The 22558-nt window shown below is 42.1% G+C and overlaps 1 protein-coding gene across 9 annotated transcripts in view; it reads right to left on the reverse strand.

The window, feature by feature from the left end:
- Positions 1-1238: 1238 nt before the first annotated feature.
- Positions 1239-22558, reverse strand: part of IRAG1 (inositol 1,4,5-triphosphate receptor associated 1) — a 174193-nt gene continuing 152873 nt past the window's right edge. For 8 of the 9 annotated variants that reach the window (XM_072969493.1, XM_072969490.1, XM_072969495.1 and 5 more), the window contains 6 exons: positions 17591-17718; positions 14036-14207; positions 13787-13926; positions 7637-7948; positions 6894-6972; positions 4918-6336 (listed from right to left, as the gene is read on the reverse strand). In XM_072969493.1, the coding sequence (XP_072825594.1) occupies positions 6150-6336; positions 6894-6972; positions 7637-7948; positions 13787-13926; positions 14036-14207; positions 17591-17718 (1018 nt within the window). In that variant the 3' untranslated portion in view covers positions 4918-6149. Of the gene's footprint in view, positions 1322-4917; positions 6337-6893; positions 6973-7636; positions 7949-13786; positions 13927-14035; positions 14208-17590; positions 17719-22558 lie in introns of those variants that run through there. The other variant, XM_072969491.1, reaches the window with a different exon arrangement.

Consider the following 22558-nt stretch of genomic DNA (forward strand, 5'->3'; position numbering starts at 1 on the left):
GTAATCCCCAGTGCAAGGCTTTATATGGAAACTGCTTTGGGCATAGGGTTTAGGACTGGATGCCTAAATACTACCCAGAAAGAGAAGGATGCAACGGGAACCACAAGCCCACCTATCTAACCATATATATGGAGTGGAAGTGATGGATGAGGCTGGCTCCTCTGCCTCAAAGGACCAAGCCCTGCCAGAGTCTGAGGCAGGAGGTAGACAACTGAGTGCCATGAATAAGTACTGAGCAGAATAACTCCACCCATAAGTAAAATAAGGCCAAGTAGATGTCCTGGCCTTTATCAATCTGGTTATCAAAGACCTTTTCCACAAGGGGATGTTGAAAAGGGGACATACAGAGGTGGGGGCAAGGATGGGAAAATCCTCTTGCTTCCATTAAAGTCTGAAGCATTCCCCAGCTCCAGTTGCCACCACATGACATTCTCCACCCTTGCAGATGGCAGCCACCCAGCTTACTCACTGAAATATTATTGTGTCACTTTCACTGAGCATTTTAGGGCTTTGAGCTACCTGCACTCGGGTTTCAGACACAGGTCAAGATCACCCACAGACAAAGCCCTATTTCCATCCAAACTGGCATCAGGCTTGCCTCTTACCTCTGCCTAGATACTAGTCAGTACCTATGGGGAGTTCACATCTTCTCTGATGTCTATGGGTGGTGTATGTCTTATCCCACCCTCCCTTCCAGACTTATAACTCAAACATAGTTTCCATGCTGGATCTTTTAGATTTAGACATCTCCTCCTCCATGAAGTTCCACTTGATAGTATGTCTTTAAATAGAACAATTTTAAGAAATCTACTCATGGAGAAAATATGGTGTGATTTTGAGATATTTTACTATGATACTGTAGTTTTATGTGATTTGTAACATCTAAGTCTTTATTATTACTATTATTTAGTTTAAGCTTTTGAGGAAATGATAATCTTCACAGGTAAAAGAATTTTCACAATGGAGTGTTCTATTATGTGATTTGGTATTCATAGAGACTGTCTTTTGTAATTGATTTTATCTTTTTTTATCACAAAAGAATGTCTTCAACTTATTTGAAGACAAAACTCAAAACAAAATGACAACAATAATTGGAGTAGTTTAAAAAAAAAAGTCTGGAGATGTCCCCTAATTTCTAGAAAATGTTAGAATTTAGTATGCAGAATTCCAGATTGCCAAGAAAGCATCTAGCCTTCAAAGACTAAAATAAAAATCTAGAGACCAAGGAGCCAAATTTTGCTGATATTTGTTGTTTTTGTGGTTGCTGTGGGTGCTTGCCTTTCTTTAACTTGACCACAATCCAAAGCACTCTGCAGTTTCCCTGTTAAAATAAATATTAAAATAAGATTACTCACAGAGGTGGGTCAATGGCCAACTCACAGAGTAAAGTTCAAGTATAATAAATAGCCTTTACATATTCTTCTGGCTTGCTCACAATTGCATTCTATACCAATAGAAAGTCATCAGGAAGAACAATATTTGGGTGGTTAGGAACAATTGGCCCTGTATTGAATGATCTTAACACTCCATACAGATAGCTGGATTAAGGTATGACTTGGAGGTCATGAAATCAGAAGGAATTCATTCATTCAACGTTACTGAGATCTAGCTATATGTTTGCTAACTCTGCATATACTATGGGAGTGCATGTATATATCCCTCGGGTCCAGGCACAGAACCCCTAAAACCCTTGAAATCTCCTAAGTGATAAAAGCACTAGGAACATCTTTTGTTCTAATACTTAGTTTTTGACCCTGGTTCCTAACACAGCAGTTCTAAATCCCTTGGAATTTTCTCCTGGGTGATAGCAGTGTCTTTTGTTCTAGTGAGGTGACTCTTGGTAGACTTCCAGCTGGTGGCTGGTCACTAGAAAGGCCAAGTCATGATCAGAAGCTTGGATCTTTCAGCTCCACCCTTCATTCTTCAGAGAGGGAATAGGGGCTGGAAATGGACTTAATGAACAATCATGCCTATGTGTTGAAGCCTCTGTAAAAATCCCTGAAGTACAGGATTCAGAGAGCTTCCAGACTGGCCAACAGCAAACAAGGAACAAAATCCTGCCAACAACTACAAGAATGAACTTGAAAGTGATTCCTCCCCTAGTGGAGCCTTGAAAAGAATACAGTCCTGGCTGACACGTTGACTGCAGCTTTGTGAAGGCCCCGAAGCAGCTGGCCACACCCTGATCCACAATTCCAGATAATACGTGTTATTACAAGCCATTAAATTTTGGAGTAATCTATTATATAGCAACAGATGACTAACACAATTGGAAGCAAAGCAAAGGAAACTGAAACAGAAGGAACAGTACTTTCAAAGATGAGAGAGCATAATACTATTACGTTCTGGAATGGCAAGTGATCTTGGGCAGTTATATCATGGAGCATCCTTGCAGGAATGACTGGAGATAAGATTTGAGATAAGGATTGGAGGCCAAGTTGTAAAATGTGTTCAACAATCATTTGTATCAGTCAGGGTTCCCTCGCAGCAAACAGAAACCTCTCCAATTATTTTAAACAGAAAAAACTTAGCATGGGGAATTAGGTACTTACAACATTGTTGAAAGGGCTTGGAACCTAAGTCTGAAAGCTACTAGGACTGTAATTGCCTCTCACAACCCATGAAGCTAGGCTAGCTGCTGGAGCCGTGCTGCAGAGAAGCCCAGCATCTCCGTCATCATGCCTGCCTGCAGTAATAGCTGAAGCAGGGTACAGCTGGTCACGCCTCCCTTCCACTTCTCCCTCCTCTGGCCGGGTATTAATTGGCAGAACCTAATTTGTATCCAGAAGCCTAGCTGTAGGGAATCTGGGAAAAGTAGTGTTAGTCTTCCTTCCTCTATTGTTTAGAAAGACACACATTTGAAATAGGTGCTGAATCATATCACACCACATCTGCTCAGGAGAGAAGTGTGTTGGCATTTGCTTCTGGAAGAAGTGGGAACCCTCAAGGGGCCGAAGAATGACATAATAATCTGTATAATCTGTATTGGAGAAAATTCACTTTGGTCAGATAAAAGAATAGCCTGTAGACGTGGCAGAGAGGCTGTTGGGACTACAAACAGGGAGAGGAGTGGCACAGGTGAAATGTGATGAGAGTCGGAACTCAGTCCTGGGAAACAGCAGGAAGAGGCCAGAGACTGTAAGACAAAGTCCTAAATAGAGTCCATTCCAACTCGGTTCATATCTAGTGCCATCATTCAAGACCTATGTCCCTTAATTCATGCACCCTGGAAGATATTGTGCTGGGGGCTGTATTTTCTTATTGTATTATCCAGTTTAACTGTTCTTTATCCTTTGTCAAGCTTAGATCTTTGTGGTTCAGGCTTGGAGTGATGCTGAAGTGAAAAACAGTACAGCAACCAAAATTAACTTCAAAATAGTCATTTTCTTGCATTTCTCAAAAACCATGAAAGCTATTTAAGTACATATGTTAGCAGATAGAGAGAGACCACCCCCTCTCCCCCAGCTGGAAAGCCAACCAAACACACGGGTCCTTGCCCGGCAGTTGAGAAAGAATTCTCAGCAGAGGCAGAGGGACAAAGTGAAAGGCTGCTTTATTGCTCAAAAGAAGAAAGGGCGGGGAAAATAGTGGTCGAGCGGTGGGGGGTTGAGGGAGAGGAAGGTAGAGACAGCTCCACGTCCCAGTCCGGCCACAGGGCCTTTTATTGGGAGGGCCTCCTTCCCTTTCCTTCCCTTTCCTTCCCTTCCCTTTCCTTCCCTTCCCTTCCCTTTCCTTTCCTTTCCTTTTCCTTCCTTCCTTCCTTCCTTCCTTCCTTCCTTCCTTCCTTCCTTCCTTCCTTCCTTTATTTCCTTTCTTCCATAATGATGAAAGTTACACACTTTCATCAGTGTGTTTGTAATTGACACCTGGGCTGTCTAGCAATTGTATTTGGCTAGGCAGAGTTTTCCTTTTTCCTTATTCCTCCTCCTAAGTAGGGCATATACCTTTCTACATTAAGAGAAGATGGTAGTATCCATTTGCATGGGAGATGCTCACAGATGGGAGACCTAGTATGGAAGACCTGAGTGTTTTCCAGCTAACACACACAGAAGGAAGACCACCACTTACACTCCCCTCTCTTTCTTCTTTACTCCCTGAGAACTGGTTGAGGCTGATAAAGCTTAAGAATTGACAAACCAGAGTTTTAATCTCATAGACTCAGGGCCAGGCAGGTTGTAAATGAATGAAATAGGCTAGGTATGGGAAAAGGGGCAGGGGGGCAATAGTACTATAGGATCCATAGAAATGGCACCTTTACTTTGGTATGAGGGTGCAATAGCGAGTGGTGAGGACTGTGGTCAAGTGGAGAGATCATCGCCTATTTAAAGCAGACAGCCACCTCTCAGCATCAGAAAATTATGGCCATGAGGGAATATGGGTTCTCTATCTTCAGATCTTGCCATTTTTCAAGGGAACAGAAATATAAATATGTGAAATCTCTTGATGTTTAATTCTTGGCAATTAAAACAAATGTTAAGACAATACTCTGTGGGCCAACCATAAGAGACTATGCCAACAGGGTACAGCTTCTGAGCTGAAAGGACCATAGAACTGTGGGATTACTGGTGAGGGGAAGAAGATATTAGCAGTCTGACAGGGAAGGACTAGAGAGAGGGAGAGGGAAAGCTAGGGAAAAAGGCCAAATGAGCCAACCTGAATCTCCGGTTCTCTGTGAGCTCTGAAACAGATTGGAATGTAGGACCTGAATCCTAGGTAAAGAACTGAATTATGTGTGTATACTTGACCTCCTTAAAATAAGACCATCTGAAGCAAGAGAGCCCCACATGGTGATGTCTGTACTATTGGGTTTACGGATGTATTGCAACAACCAGAGTTGCCTCTCACTTTTGCAAACAGTGGATTACTTCAATTTTGCATGAACGGTATAACGCACCTATGTAAATAAGAGGGCAAAGAAATTTTCTAAATGCTTTTATTTTTTCGGCACAAATATTTTTGCCCCTTTCAGGCCCCTTTGCTTGGAGAAAGGAGAGTTAGTGATGTAGTTGGTAATGACATTTTGAAAAATGTGCTTTGGTCTATAGAGGCAATGATGTACTTTTTAGGTATGTTGAAAATAAATTAAGGTATAGTGGTTGCCATGTTAATGAGAAAATAATGAGGTTAGTCTCAGCAAAAAAAAAAAGGTTTTGGAAGTGGATAAGTTGCAGATATTAATACTGAAAAAACTTATCTTCATACATTCTACCATATGCAATTTTTGATGAATAATCATCAATTCCAGAACGTAATAACTTGCACGGTCCTGCCATGGAGTAGGCATTCAGCAAATGTTTATTAAATTTTACTGCTTCTTAACACAGTAATTTTATTCAGTAATGATTTCTGTAACTCAGATAAAAATAGAAATTTGTAAGAGATTTTGGGGGGGGCATTTCTTGTAAAAGTATATTCTTCTAGAGAAAATAGCAGTGGGGGAGAGAGAAAAGTATGTATGTGTAGGTTCTATAAAGTGATTCCAACTCAAATTATTCAAAGATGAATACTTTGGCCCTGTCTGTAGTTACAGTCCCTACTGACAAGATGCTGTCGATAGCCTCAGCCTCATTCTTTTTCTCTGCTTATTTTGGCTTTGCAGAGATTGGGGCTCAAGTCATGAGAATCTTCCTGGCCTTCAGTTGCTAAACTTCTCCTTCCTTCTTTTGCTCTTGCCTCAGAAGGACCTGCCAGGTGGTGTTTCCTTTCCAGAGCTGAAGAAAGGATCTGAGCTGTAGAATCAATCAACAGACAAAGCCTTGATCCAATGGTTTCCTAGCTCTCAACTCACCGGTTCTCAGCCAGCCTGAAGTCCTCTTGACAAACATGTTCTGATTAGCTCTTTTAGGTCCTGCTGCTTTGCACAAGCTCCTTTCTCCCACCAGAATATTATTAGGACATAACCAGGCTAGAGAGGCTGTGGGAAGCTTTGGAGGTAGGAGGATAGGGTCCAGAAAGGACTGCAATAAGAAAAAGGGATTTCCCTTTGGTGAGCTCCAGAGTCCAAAGGTAGCCTGGAGCTGACTTCAATTAGCCACCAAGGGTGGACTTTCTAGTTTGGTTCTTTGGCCCTTTTAGGCTCCCGCCCTGGGGCCAGGACATGTATCAGGAAGGAAATCAGCCTCAGGTATGTCTTCTCATTTCTTTCTCACCTAAACTTCAGCTTCCAGGTATCGCACTGTGGTTTTGGGTGGACTCTTCGGCTCTTCCAGCTTTTTATCGATTTTTGTTGATTCAGCATTCAGATTGCCATCATCAGCCTTCTCCTCCTCCACTGCTTTTGTTTCAATCATTTCCTTCTGCTGATTCTTGTTTGTAAAGGGGAAGGCCTTCACATACCTGTAGGCATAAACATGCAAGTAAAGTGAGAGACTTCTATGTAACTCTATGTAACCCATGGACTAGTAGATTAACACTTAGTCTGTGATGGCCCACAGTGACGGAGTATGCTGGGAACCTTTATTTCAGAGAGATGCTAACCCAGGCATGCTCAAATGCCTTAACACAGCCTCACAGGAATGGATTCATTTATATGGGACCGTAAGTTTGCAGGCCAAACTTTAGGCTGACCTCACAACCCTCTCATCAAAAACAAAGAACTGAAAATCAAATAAAGCATATATGTTTTCCCCTAGATGTCAATCTTTTCTTCTTACTTCTTAATATTCAAAGGGACAGCCATTGACCTACATCTAAAGGCTGGATAACATACATGCGCTGAAATAGTAGGAAAGATTGGGTGATAGGGAGGACAGGTGAGGGGAGGGAGAAAATCTACAGTATAAGAGGACTGCCAGCTCCATTTTGACGGAGGGGATGCTAAGAACAACCTTGGCTAAATGCAAGATACGGATATGACAAAGATGACAAGACTCACAGTGTACCAACAACCCTACCTTCTGATGTAGCAAACTGCTAGGCCAGCGGCAGCAGCAAAGAAGAGGAGGGCGAGTACCAGCAGGGTCGTGGGAACACCTGGGGGAGACAGAGACAGGGCCTGTTGGTCCCTCACTTAGACACGGTTGTGCACTGCTCTCCTAACACATCATCCTTCCGCAGGATGGAGACTGCAGACAGTGAAGGAAAAGAGTCTACTCTGGGGCCACACAGGGGCCTCTTAGGGTGTTGGGCGCACATGAGCTTCTTTGCTTCTTGCCTGTAGAATCCTTGACCTTGTTTGCCTCTCACTCTCTCTGTTTTAGAAATTGCAACACAACAGAATCCATTTCCTCTTTGTGGCTTTGAGATAAGTTTTGAGCTCATTAAGACTCCTCCTTTAAATAGGAAAACAAACCTACTGATCATAGGCACTTAAGATTCTATTTTTTAAAAACTTCTATATATTAATAGATAGTAGTTTACTTGTAAGAGTCTTTGCATTTTAAAGAGTGAAGCTTTTTTTTTTACACTCATGATTTTTAATCATTAAGATTCTTTAGAGACCTCAAGTCCTATGATTTATGAAGGTTGAGTTTACATTAAGCTTTTATTTGTACTTGGCAGGTCCTGAGTGCCCAATCTGGATATAGGCTAATTTTGCCTGTTATACATAAATACACCACACACACACACACACACACACACAAACACATACACACACACACAAACACATACACATAATGCAGACAGAAAGTTTTACCTCCAAACCCGAGAGCTTCATTCTTGAACGCTACTCTATTTTCAATATATAATTCAGTTTTTGTAGACATGCTGCTAGTTTCCATAAAAGCTTCTGTTATGCAAATTAAATTTCTTTTCCGTGGAGTAGAAGTGGAAGCCAGAGCAGGAACAGGAGACACAGTCTGTGTAACAGAGTAAGGTCCCTCAGCAGAGGATGCTGAGTATGTGCTGTCTCTGACAGTCATTTCTGTTGTGTGTGTTGCCATTTCAGTGCTGAATATGGGATCATTGGTGGTGATAACCTCTGGTTGGCATGAGTTAATCCAAATATCTGTCAGGGGAGGGAAATAATGAAATAGCAAGTAAGTATTGCAACAGCCTCATAACTGGTCTTCCTCTCCTCCAGCCCCCTTGTACTGCAGCTGGAATGGTCTTACAAAAATGCAAATCTAGCCATATTATTCCTTTAGAATCTTTCTCAGTGACTGCCTCTACTGCATGGCCTATAAGGCCCTCCATGATCTGGCCTCTGCTGACATGGCCAGCCTCACCTGATAAGTCTTTCCCTCGTTCCTCTGGCCATACTGAAACTCCCCTTCAGTTCTCTGATGTGCTTTCTCTCACACCCAAGCCTTTGATCATGATGTTTTCTTCACCTGTGAGACTCTTTGCCTTCTCTTTATTTAGCTCTTACATGTCCTTCGGGGCTCAGACTGAGCATCTCTGTCCTAAGCAGACTTGATAACTAGACTGGGTCCCTAGACAAGTGTTCTTGCCCCTCCTTGTTCTTTCCTTGTCATGATTCGTTATACTGCTCCCCACTGGACTGGGAGCTACTTGGAGGCAGGATCCCTGTCTATTTTGGTCATCAAAGTATGTGCACTGGCCCTGGCACATAGTACATACTCAAAAAATATCTGATGAATGAAGGAGGGAAGGAAAAGTGAAGTGAAGACAAGAGTATATGGGGAGACCAAATACACACACATGATGTCACTTCAGGACAAGGATCTACTAAAACCAGCTTTCTCTGTGCTCATCAAACGTTTGTTTAAAAAAGGAGGTAGGGGACCGGGGATGGATGTAGGTTTGCTATCGAATCTGTTGAATGTGGTTGAGAGGAAACTGACATTTGCTGAACCTGTGGCTCTGAGTCAACCATGGCACTCCATTCAACAGTTTTATAAAACCCTCATTCATAGAGGAGGAAGCTGAAATTCAGAGAAATTGAATAACTTGCCCAAAGTCACACAGCTAGTAAATGGCAGAGCCATGCAATATATTGCAATATGAATTTGCATCTATTTTAAATCTCTACAAATATTGGGGCAGTGGGTAGCACCAAGTGGAATGTAGCTATGAAGAAAAATGAATTCTATTCATTTTTGAAAGTTAAGTAAAAATTAGCATTCAATGCCATGGTAAACATGAAAAAACATTTTGACCACCTAGGCATTCAGTCAATATTTCACACTATTCATTTTACTTTGAAAAGACCTCTGTTCAAATAGACATCATCCTTGACCTCTGACCTGAACTTTTAGTTACATTTGCCATCCTCGAGCATGTGCTAAAAACTCGAGCATGCTTCCAAAAAATTGAACAGTTATTTTTTCTTAGTATTGGGGGAAAAACATTCTGAACACAATATATTGTGCTGGGATAGAAAACAAACTTAGGGTTACCAAGGGACAGAGCAAGGTATCAACTGTGACCACAGCAAAGCACACCCTAAGCATCAGTTACTTCCCTTGAAAAGTAGAAATGATACACTTGTACCGCTTTACTGAGGATTAATGAGCGAGAACACACACAGGGCCTAGCATCCAAGTACAACATGCACAGTACAATGCATGGTACAACATGTAAGATCCGTAAGAACGAGTTTCCTTTGCCTCTCTGTTCTTTAAGTGTAGCCAAGAAAGCCACAATGTGAGGGAGCAATAGCAATCTGGTCCTGTGGTCCCTAACTGATTGGGGCACAACGCGTCTCACCTGGAAGTGTTAGGACCTGGCTCTCCTTCCCTTCCAAACTATAATTTCTCTGGAATGTGCCAAGTGCTCTGATAGATACAGCACAGTGTGGCTGGAGCCCAGGAGGAACTCTGGGAGCAAGGAGTATGCCAAAGAAGATGGCACTTGAGACTTGAATAAAGGATACAAGGTACCAGGTGATGAAGAAGAGGGCATTGTGGCAGTGAGAACAGCATGAAACAGGTGGGACACACAGAACGTTAAAAGCACTTTGGTCTGATCCCCAAAGCTCACAAAGATAGCAATAAGACAATTAGGATAAGGTCTAAGGTTACTCTGATCCCCAGAGCTCACCAGACAGCAATAAAAAGGAAAGTCACAAAAACAAAGAGACACTGGGTAAGTTCAGGACGAGTGTCAGGCTGAGGGTTAGGGTAACTCTGATCCTCATAGATGGCAAACAGGAGCAGGTGAGCCTAATTATTTCAAAATGATAACATAACCACACAGGGTAACAAATATCAAGTTGTCACCAGAGAGTAGGTTCTTGTCGCAGAAAGAATTGAGAGAGAGGTCAAAAAGTAAAGTGAGGATTTATTAAGAGATGGGACTCTCTCAAGGGGTGAGTGTGCAGGCAAGGGTGAGCAGCTGTGCTGTTTCTTTGGGAAGCTGGTTACATAGGGTGTAAAAATAAGTGGGCAAAATATTCATTGGGGAGGGAGGGGCTTGGGGTTGTATTTCCTGACTTTCATCCCAACTCCCCCTTCCCAAGGGGAGGAGGGATTTTTGCCCTTATTTAGTCTGGATCAGAAGTGTCATGGCGTTGGTGCATGATGGCTACTTCTAATCTGCAAGGGTAATTTTATTCAAATGAGGGCATAATGAGCAAAAGGTTGCATTTGGATGCTGAAGATTCCTGCCTTTCCCATTTTCGTTGTCTGCCTCCAGGACCCTTGTCACCCCAAAATGTGTGGTTTCCTGTCAGTCTAGAGGTTCCTGTTTTCCTCTGCCCAAAGTCCCCTGCTGCTCACAAGATGTATGGTTTCCTGCCATTTGGCCTGTGCCCCCCTTTCTCTGCTCATATCTAGCTCTCTGCCTGCTCTAACAAAGTCACTTTTGAACAGAATTCTCTGACAGTACATCCTTAGAGGGGTATCTGCTAAGGACTAAAAGAAATGCAAAGGAATCTCAGATTCCACTCAGTAGGTTTGTTATTCCCAATAATGTTGTTTTTTATAATTTTGAAACTATTGTAGGATAAGAAAATATATTCTTTACTGGGAACAAGGATTTTCCATGTAAGAGGGAAAAAAGATGCAAGTAAAAACACAGTAAACAAAGAAAAACTTGAATTGTTAAATTTGAATTGGAAATATCAATACAAATGCATAATTTAAAAAATATATATATTCCCTAGCTGCCCACTGAAAAGGATTGAGAAGCAATAAAAATGTGAATAGTAATGAGAATAACTTGCATGTAGTCTTGGTCTCTAAATGACATTCTCCATTCAAAGGACACACAGCCCCTTGGAGAAATAAATGGCTGATTCCATGTCTGGGACAGAGAAAGTACAAAGTGAGCCTGGGACATGCTATTATGCGAGAAGGCAATGACTTGCTCAAAGACTAATGCGGGAAAGGACACAAAAGTCAACTAGAAGGGGCTCCACTCTTCAAATTTGGGACAATTTGAGTATCAAAAAGAAGAAAAGAATAATAATTGTAAAACTGACAATAACTATTGAACACACAAAGCAGAATGTCATGTGACCATGGCAGTGTGATGGGGAGGGAGGTGTGTGTGTGTGTGAGGGAGGAAAGGAGGGAGGGAGGAAGGGAGGAAGAGAGAGAGAGAGAGGGAGAGGGAGAGAGAGAGAGAGATTCTTCTTTATCAAAGAATGCCAGCTAATAAATGCAGAAGAAAAAATAGATTGAGACTAGGAATAGACTTACCATATGACCCAGGAATCCCGCTCCTGGAAATATATCCAGAAGGAAAGCTACTTCAAAAAGACACCTGCACCCCAATGTTCATAGCAGCACTATTTTACAATAGCTAAGACACAGAAACAGCCTAAATGTCCATTGACAGATGACTGGATAAAGAAGATGTGGTATATTTATACAATGGAATACTATTCAGCCATAAAAGACAACATAATGCCATTTGCAGCAACATGGATGTGCCTGGAGAATGTCATTCTCAGTGAAGTAAGCCAGAAAGAGAAAGAAAAATACCATATGAGATTGCTCATATGTGGAATCTAAAAAAAAAAAGAGAACATAAATACAAAACAGAAACAGACTTATAGATATAGAATACAAACTTGTGGTTGCCGGGGTTGGGGGGTGGGAAGGGACAGACTGGGAGTTCGAAATTTGTAGATACTGACAGACATATGTAGAACAGATAAACAAGATTATACTGTATAGCACAGAGAAATATATACAAGATCTTGTGGTAGCTCACAGCGAAAAAGTATGTGACAATGAATATATGTATGTTTGTGTATGACTGAAAGATTGTGCTCTACACTGGAAATTGACACAGCATTGTAAACTGACTATAACTCAATAAAAAAAAGTTAAAAAAAAGAATAGGTTTAGAAAATTATCATTTTGCAGCCCTGTATATAGTAACTGAGTCCAGCAAGGATCATTAATGTCTGCTTGAACTATCAGGTAAGAGATGGTTGGGGGTCAGAATATTTGCATGGTGCCAAAATATCACACTATCAGTTACCTACCCACTGCAAAGGGGAAGACATATCGTTCTGAGTTCATTAGAGAAGTCTGGCAGCCACCATCTTGTTCAAATAGCATATTAATAGTAGGATGAATTGACATGAAGTACCTTTTGTTATGATCTAAAGGACACGATATCATTATGAAGTATTTTTGCCCAAAACAGTGAACATGAGTCTAACCAAGCCTTTACACCTGACTTTAAGTATACAGGGAATGTAGGGAATGGAAATACAAGTTAAATAAAACCAAGAGGAATCCAGGTCCTCTTCCCTGACTCCTTTTTGTTTAGCCCAGAGGGCTGGGTGTCCTATCTTCTCACTGACAGCTGGCAGGAAGGCCAGACCACTTGACAGGTGAAAACTGGCCATGAGATAAGCAGAGGCGTGAACCACCGACTCCCTAGCCAAAAGTGATGTGTGGAAGAGGCAGAGGAGAGAAGGAGGCTGGTGAAAAAAATGTGGGAAGAAGCTTTATGTTCCAGTCTTGGCTCTGCCATCAACTGACTGTGGGACTTTGAACCAGACAAACCTCCATTCTGAGCTATGGTTGTTTCATCCGTGAAGTGAGGGGATGGACAAAGCCTCTTTCAGGGCCCTTCCTAGGCCAAGGGCCCCTGGTTCAGAGAACTGCCTGGATCTTACGCTGCCTTTGGGCAACAAAATGTTGCCCATGACCTTTCATCTCTTGGATCTTAGAGAATGACCACTGAGCCATCTGACCTTTAGAAGGTACGATTTATGAGTATCTGTGAAGAGTGATAAATCAGACAGAGGTTCTTATGATAAAGTGAGAGCAAGTGTTTAGTCAAAGGACAACTTTTGGAGAAGTTACTTAGGTCAAGCACTTGCGCGAAGGCGACTGAGGTCTCCAAACAAGGTTGAAGGGGTGACCCCATGGCCATGAGCAAATCAGTTCTATTTTCTAGCTTCAACATCAAATGCAGTATCTGAATTTCCACTCCTGTAAAGGAATGTGGGATACTGGAAAGAGCGTGGCCACAGAGTGAGATCTGTGTGTGAATCTTAAGAGTGAGGAGACCTTAGACCAAGCTACTTAAACGTCCTCTGAACTAAGCTTTTTTGTCTATAAAATGGGGAAGATAGAGCATACCTCCTAGGGAGCTTGTTAAGTTTCAGTGAGATCGCTTAGTACCTTGCTTTGTCCATAGTGGATGTTTCCATCCCTTCTTCTTGTTTATCTTACAGGCTGGAAAGGGGCGGGTGATGGAGCCTCCTGAGGTGCCCTCTCCCTGTGTTGCCCTAACATTTCCCTCTGAGGGGCACACTGCTTCTAGCCTGGTCGAAGAGGCAGTCTTGGGAGGATTCCATGGCCATCACCATGATTCCTTCTGTGGCTGCTCAGTCTCTTTACTCTTCTGACAGGTCACAGAGCTATAGAAACTCAGAGAAAACATGCCATGTGGAGAGACTGCAGATCTGACTCACCAGATGAGTTGTAACAATAGGCCCTGAACTTTTGATTAGGTGAATTTCTCCAAATTAGGACGCCCTTCCCGTTCTTCCCGCACTTGGGGTTGGCGAAAATCCGAGAGATGACCAAGAACTGATCTTTAACCCAGCCATAACTGTAACAGAAGACACATTCATTGAGTGGATACACTGATCTCTGTTTCTGAACAAGAACACAGAACCAAAAGAGCTCCTGCAGAGTTCGTGAACCCAGCTGTTTCTCACCTGCAAGTCTCAAAGCCAACTTCCCATGCAGCTTCAATCTGGTCTTTGCTGGCCAACGTGAGTCCCACCAGCCTACAGGCCTCCTGGGCTTCTGTGAAATTCAGCTGCGGGTTTGTCTTTTTGCTCACAAGGACGACCCCCCTGAGTCTGCATTGTCCTGAGATGGAAAGCTCTGCAAAGGAATCACATAGGTCCTCAGTGTGCTGCTGTCCTTGCCCGCAGGCTCTCCTTCCTAGCACAACAGTGTTGTTTTGATTCAGCAGCTGGGATTAAAGTTTAGAAATAACAGGACACAGGCCAGGCATTTTCTGCAAGGACATCCTGCTGGGTTAGGTGGGTGCTTGCCCTGATCCACGCTGTACCTCTCTCTAGATCCGAGTCCATCCTCCCTCACTGCATCAAGGTACCTTGTTCATTATACGGATGCTCCATGGATGTTCCTGGGGTGTGGTCTAGGGGACACAGCTGCTACAAACCCTTTTGGAGTCTATAACATGAAGGGTCTGCGGCTTTGAGAAAGATAGAATTCAGGGCTCGGGTTAACAGAATAGTTAGCAATACTTTAAACTAATGTTGGTTAGGGAGACCACAATTTCTGAGATGGGTTAAAAAATGTGGTACTTGGTAGAACAGAATGTGAACTTTCTCAGTCCTAGGTCTTCTCTGACCATTGGGGGGCAGGCTTACTCAGAAGTTCCTGGAGGAGTCAGATCATGAACCTTGCATGGCAGAGAAACTAAATAAAGGAAGTAGAGTTTTCGAGTCAGAACTAGATTTGAATCTAACCTATGTCACTTGCTAGCTCTGTGGCCTTAGGCTAGTTACTTCATCTCCTTGAGCCTCAGTTTCTATATTTATAAAATTGGAAGAATAACTGTTGTATAGGGTGGTACAAGTGAAATGAGTTGATTCAGATAAATGCTTGGCATAGTGCCTGCCATATAGTAGGTATTAATACATCATAACATAGTATCATTATGCTACCTTCAAAGCATTTTGGTTTTAACCTGCTAATGATTGATCTCCCTAGGGGAGCTGACGCAGTTGATCAGTTAAGATGTGAATAATCTCTTACTCAAAATCTAATGAATCTGAGAGTTCTCTTGATCCCTTCCCTCTGGGTTCTGGATGTATAGACCTGGATGACATTGCAAAGTTGCATTGCATTCAGGTATTTTATTCTTACTGGGCTTCCTCCACAAAAGTCCATAAAAGGGCATTTCAGTCTCCCAGGTAATTGCTTGAACACAAATCTGTGCATTGGACGGCCAGTCAAATGCTTTGAACACTGTCCAAGTTGGTATTTAAAGGAAGTTTCTTCTTGCAAACATGGAAAGATCATTTCTAAGTCCTCCATATGACCTTGTCGTGCTCTGAAGCAGGGGGCTGGGGGAAGGGAAGTGAATATGATATATGGTATTTGTGGCTAGCCTTGTTTGCTTCCAGACCCTGCTCTCAGCAAAAAAGAGACCAGAGAGCCGACACTCAATGTGAGTGTTTGTAACAGAACAGTGTCTTGTGACTGTGCACTATTCAACACCGATGTTAATACTGATACCAAAGTTACTTCCAACTTCTATCATCTGTGGGTGCTACTCTGTGCCAAACCCTGTGTCATTTAACAGAAAATTGAGGCTCAGGGAGATTAAGTAACTTTCCCAAGCTCCAGGATATGGAGCAACTAGGTGGCAGTTTGGGGGCACAAACCCAGCTATGATTGATAATTAAAACCCCGATTCTTAACTAGGACACTGTCCTGCTTCCCACTGTGTTCATGGGGAGAAGATAAACACACACACACACACACCCCTTGAAATGAACTCTTGGAACACACCATTTGTCCTGGAATTTGGCTCATTTAACTCATAAGCTTTCTATTGTTTGAAACTCTTATGGCTGCTTCTTTGGGAATACTTTTAGAGAAGGAATATTAATTACACAATAAAATGGGTCTTGATACTCTCTCATCATACATCATCTTTACTCTAAGTATTGTTATCACAAGGAATGATAGATCCATTCTGGGCAAGAGACTTGGCTTTGAATATTTCTTCTATTGTTAATTGGCCTTGGGACTTTGGGCAAGTTAGCACTCTTATTTGTAAAAGGAGGGTAGTTGTATCTTCTTTATAGAATTTTTGTCGGAAGTTTTAAATTAGGTAATTTGTATCTGGTGGAAGATGGATCCATAGTAGGCAGTCAACAAATATTAGTAGATTTTATGCTTTCCTATTTAAGGACAAAGATGGGGAACTGGAATCAAAGGGTTGCTCCAGTAACCCCTTCCTTAAGAGTTCTTAGGAAACAGCCAGCCTAGTAGAAACAGTATATACCGAGGAATCAGAGCTGAATTCAAACCTAAACTTTATTATGTACTGCCTTTATGAGAGTAGGCAAGTTACTTGGCCTCATTGAGCCTGTTCCTTCAACTATAAAACATCTTCTTCAGAAACAGATAGATAGATAGACCCTCAAAAATACCAGTGCCCATCCTCATCCACTCTATTTCATTAACCTCATTTTCCCCCAGTCATGACTCTTGTATCACCTTCAGTTGTTTCTAAAATTTTAATTTCTTTAGGAAAATTTTGCCATCATTGAGGATGACCCAAAGAGTGTAATGAGACAATGTCAAAGAACAAGTTCCAGAATAATCTGAGAAATGGCAGTATTTTGGGGAAAAGTGAATAGTCTTCCCAGGGGGATGTCCAAGAGGACCAAACTTGTTTAAAAGTAATAGTTCTGGTATTTGAAAAACCAACCATGTAACCTAATCTCCCTTATAAAATTGAATATGACAATATATGAATCAACTCTGGATGTCTGTTCCTGACATATTTCTCAGGGCATCTTTCAGCTTAGCAATACAATTTTCCTTTTAAAGTGCTCAGATTTTCATTTGCCCAGAGCTGTAATAAGTGATTTGAGTCACAATTTTTTTTTGCCTACAGTGCAGAATGGTTACCAGTTAGGCATCTCAAAAGCCTAAAAGGAATCATTTCAAGTCATTTCTTTGGCAGGGAGCTTGATGGCTAATTTTTAAACTTATATTTTCACAGATTTGTTTCAGTTAATTTGTTATTTACTGCATATTTTAAACAAATGCATTCCATGATAGTATAGTAAAACTGATATTAAAATAATTATACTGACACTTCCAAAAACATAAAACAGGCCAATATTCTGTGAAAGTTAGCCATCTTCCCCAGATTTAGTGATTGCTTAAAATTTTTTCACAGTCATGATTTGCTTCTTCAATGAAACACTTCTTAAAACAAATCTTTCCTCAATGTTTTGTTTCAAAATATTCTCATTAAAAATAGCCCATAACAAAAAATAAAAGTCAAGAGCACATAAAAGGCAAATGAGAATCATTTGGGTGAAGCTGACAAATATGGTCAGAAAATTTCTGGCAGAGCAATCCTACCAATGAGATCTTCTGTTGACTTGGAGGGTCGCCCCCCACCCCAGAAATTCAGTCAAGAACTTGGTAGACTTAGGACAGTTTGCAAGATCTTGCCTTGCCTCATGCTGGCAATCTGGTAAGAAACCTACCTTCTGCGCGGAGAGAGCCTTGGACCAAGAGCCTTGTGGTCCAGATGGAGGCAAGAAGCAACACCAGGCTGAAGTACTTGGCCATCGTGCCAGCCCCTTCAGAGCCAGAGAAGCACCTCCAATGGGCACTGGCAGGAACAGAAGCAGATAATCACCAGTCTGGATGGAGACTTCTGGAAATAATGTGGGCCCCCCCTACTGCTCCAGTTCATGACTGAGACATCCGGATTTCCCTGCTACCAAGCTTCTGACTTGTCAAGGTCACTAGGGGAAATGAGTGACGTCCCTTGAATGCTCAGGCTGTACTTTGTGGACAGCTTTCTGGAAAATTTAGCTAATGCTGACTCAGAAAACACATAGAGGAGGAAGGCAGATAGTACAATATGAACTGCTGAAGGTTTCCCCAATTCTCATTTTCCCTGCCACCGCCCACCTCCCCCACCAGCTCAGTTCTTACAAGGTTCATAGTTACCGACGGTGGAGCTCGCTCATTTATATATTCCTAGGGGTGTCTCTGTCTCTAAAGGAGGTTGAGCATGGATTGTGCTTCTTTCCCTCCCACAATCAGTGGTTTTTTTTTTTTTAACTGCATATCCTTATGATCTGTGGGAGAATGATGCTGAGGTTCAAGAAAGCAAATGATTATCTAAATACAAAGGACAGAGTCCTCATGCTTCCCTCCAGGACTTCTTCATACCTCTGAAATTTCTACACCACTATAGGTGATCCCTTCTTCAAAGAAACCAGCCACATAAAAATTCACATTTATAAAACACAACTTGGGGGGCAATTTATAAAATTAGTCATTTTATACCTTGTAATAGTCATCACTACAGGGGTCCTTTATATAGTAACTCTCCCTTTAATAACTTCTCTTATATCCTGGTAGCCCCCAAAACTCCATTTAGACTTCCCCTTTCTTGTTTGATGAATGTGAGATTTATCTTCACTATGTACAAGTATTCTCTGCTTTCCCAGCTGGAGTTTCAGTGGTTTGGCCTCCATGGTAATTCTGGGATTCTGGTTTGAGAGGAATGCCTTGAGCAAAGATTTCTTAGTTTTCTCCAAAAAGAATATCATTTATAGGAATAGTGTATGGATAACTAGTTCTTTTCTGAACAAATGGTATTGGTCATCAAATTAGACACTGATGTGGAAAATACCAATAATAAGAACTTCTAAGAGAACAGGAGAATATCCCTTAGATAACTCTAGTTCAGACTTCATTACTAGGGTGAGCACAAGACTTGGACTCTGGGGACCTCAGAAACATACATGGCTCTATCACCGTGGAAACAGGCAGACCGGCAAGCAAGAATCCTGTCCCCTTCACCGGAATCCTGTCCCCTTCACCATCATCCTTAAAGCCTAACATTACACCTGACAGAGGTTTAGCCTTCCAGCATTTGCTGAAGTCTTAGGAAAAGAAAGAAGGAAGACAGGAAGGGGGAAAAAATGAGAAGCGACAGGCAAGGCTTTGGATGGGAGAAATAGCTTATGAGAAGTGAGATGACTGACCTACATTCTGGAAACAAAATCTTAGAAGGGAAATTATTAGAGAAAGAGAGTCTGCCTGACTGGGCTGGTGATTAATAATGAGTTTTTGGAAGAGGAAACAATCTTATTTTTTTGGATATCCATATTGAGAGAAGTTAAGCCCCCACTGGAATGTTACTGAAAATGCTTGCTAGGAACTTGCTGCCTCTCTTGATAAGTGTGAATATGCCTAGTCTTAGCTTCTTGGCCTCTCCTCCAAGATAAGTTTCTGAAGAGTTCTTTGCCAAGAGCTCTAAGCTGAAGTGGAGAGCTATGAACAAAATATTGCCAGATAATCTGTGTTCAGGATATGGCAAAAGAACCAGCACCACTGTCCACTTGTAAAATAACAGTTCATGCAATAATCAGGGAGAACCAATAATTTTAGAAGTTGGAGAATTAGAAGGGAAATTTGAAATGTTAAATGAAAATGAAGAGAACAGCAAGTTTCAAAGGAGAGCAGGAAACATGGAATATCCAGGCCAGTTTTCCTGTTCCCTGGATATGAAACACAAGAGTGAAAGTGATATTTAGTCTCACATACACAAGTAAAAATTTAAATAGAGTAGAACATTGAAATGTGGCATGAAAGAAGGAAATGTGGTACAACCCGCAGTCCTGGACTGAGGGTAATATCTAAATTTTAGTGTAAGTTTGAACACTAATTATCTGTGTGATCTTGAGCAAGTCACTTAACCTTCTCTGGGCCTCCATTTTATCACCCGTCAAATAAGGGAGCTGAATTGTGTGAACTTAGAAGTACCATAGCAGGATAATTCCGGGGTAATCATATTATAGGGATTAGTTATTTTCTAAAATATGCAGAATGGCAAATGTATTAGTCAGTGTAGCCTACCTGCTACAACTAACAACCCCAAATCTCAATGCCTTAACAAAATTAAAGTTTATTTCTCTCATGTTACAATCCAATGGCTGACAGTGGTGGTGGTGGTGGGGGGTGGATTGTGTGTGTAGGGGGGTGGAGTTTGCCACAACAGTTATTCAGAGACTGTAGTGCTACCATCACCTAGTTCCTCAAACCACCCTCCCCTGCACTGAACCAGCAACTAAAGGAGGGGAGCGTGGAGGATTGTGCTGGATGGAAACTGCTTCCAGGGCCAAGCCTGTGAAGTGGCTATATCACTTCAAGCATATCTCATTGGCCAGAATGTTGTCACATGCTCCTGTCTAACTGCAAAGGAGTCTGGGAAATGTAATCCAGGTGTGTGCCCACAAGCCAGGGGAAAAACGATTTGGTGAACACACAGCAGTCCCTGCCACAGTTTACCCTCAGCTCACCCAGTGTAGGGTTCGCTGTTCCCACCCACAGAATACAGTCACTCTCTTCTCAAGGGAGACAACTCAAGGTCCAATCTAGCTCAAAATCCATGATCTCTAATTATGCTCAGTCTTCTCCAAATGGTCCAGCTGTGGCACTCTGTGGTCTGGTCATCTATGAACTAAAAAAGTTATATGCTGCCCCCTAAATGTAATGGTGCAGCAGGATCTGAGTAACCTCAGTAAAAACTCCCACGTGTAAAGGAGAGGGGTGGGAGACACAGCAGTCACCCAGTCACAGCAGTTCTGGAATACCGGTGGAGAGACATTATAAAGACCACTCTATCAGTTTTCTATTGCTGTGTAACAAATCACCACAGACCCAGTGACTTAAACCAGCACCCACTTATGATCTCACAGTTCTGTGGGTCAGAAGTCTGGGTGGGCTCAGCTAGGTCCTCTGCTCTGGGTCTCACAAGACTGAAATCAAGATCCCGGGTGGGCTGGGTACTCACCTGGAAGCTCTGGGGAATCCATGTCCATGCTTATTCATGTGGGTGGCAGAATTCATTTCCTTGAGGTTTTAGGAATGAGGTACCCATTTCCTTGCTGACTGTCAGCTGGGGTCCATTCTCTGCTCCTATAAGGATGTCTGCATTTCTCCTCATGTGGCTCACTCCATTTCCAAAGTAGCAGTGACCTTTGGAGTCCTTCAAACACCTCTCAGCTCTCTGAATTCCACGTCCTCCATTAGCCAGGGAAAGCTCTCTGCTTTTAAGAGCTCATGTGGTTGCACTGGGCCCACCCAGATGGTCTCCCTATTTGAGATCAGCTGTACCATGTAACATAACAGGAGTGATATCTCACGTTCAAAAATCCCAGGGACTGGGGGAGGCATCTTGAGGGGAGGCATTTCAGAAATTCTGCAGACCGCAGTCACCTACCTTCAATTAGGTCCGGATTCTGCTTTCTTAGGAGAAACTCTTCTGTCCCACGTCCACTGTTCTCTGTGGCCCTTCATTGGATATAGTCTTCCTTGGCCACATGTGTAGTGGCCACCAGGGAGGATGGCCTCATTGGGGTAACACAGCCTGTACAATGTGCTTTCTGCTGATGTAAGCTTAGGATCCCCAAGGCTGTTTTCTAACTTAACATTCAAAGGAGTTTTTAGTCCTGGCTTGTATTTCTTTGTAAATACAATTCCCTCACGACTTAGGTCTCTGATCTACTAGCTTCCATTTGATTCCATGTGCCAATAATCTTAACCCCAAATCCTTTCCCAGTCACAAGTCTCAAGATATGTTTCTGTTTTTGTTTTCTCAGCCCTATGGCCTCCCTTCTAATTTAATGGAGGTTACCCTGAGCTCATTAGAAACACACAGATGGCAGGGCTGTATCCTTAATCAGGCCTTTACCATAGGGATGAGCTGATCTGGGTTCAACTGAAAAATGCTTTTGGTTCTTTTTCACTCAAAGCACTTTTTCAGTCTCTTTGAGACTTAGATGCAGTCAAGTTTTCTAACTCTTCAATCTAAGCATTCTAGATGCTTTTTTCTTTCTGTTTAAAAATAGCCAATTCTTTCCTGAGTACTTCTTTTTCTTGCAATACCTTGCCAAAGGCAGCCAATATAAGTTCACATACTCCAACACTCTGATGCTTTCCAGACACTCCTCCTAGAGCTATAGGCTGCCCATGGACTGCCTTTCAAGTTATCATGGGTTAGACTTTACCAAATATTTTTGTTTTCTTCACAGCATGGGTCACCATATTTCCAGCCCCTGATATCAGGTTTCTTGTCATTTGACTGCTAAGTCAGTGTCTTGTATTTTGAAATTTTGTTATGTCATTTCTGGTTCAAGTGTCTGAATTAATCAGGGTATGCTGTTATGACAAATATTTCTGAATTTCACTAAATATTCCTGAATACATTAAAATTTAATTTCTTGCTTATATCACAGTTGAATTCTGTGAGCGCCCGTTCAAAGGCTCAGCCTCCACCCAGTGGTCCTGTCATCTTCTTGGGTCTCAGGTCCTCAGATCCCCTCTGAATTTGGTAGGCAGAGAGGAGAATAAAGAAGTTGTGAAGTACTGGGCAGAAAAGTCTGTTTAGCAAACCAGATCTAGAAAGTCCACATTTCCCTGCACCTTGCTGC

The sequence above is a fragment of the Vicugna pacos genome, chromosome 10 (genome assembly GCF_048564905.1).
Source record: "Vicugna pacos chromosome 10, VicPac4, whole genome shotgun sequence".
Taxonomy (NCBI): domain Eukaryota; kingdom Metazoa; phylum Chordata; class Mammalia; order Artiodactyla; family Camelidae; genus Vicugna; species Vicugna pacos.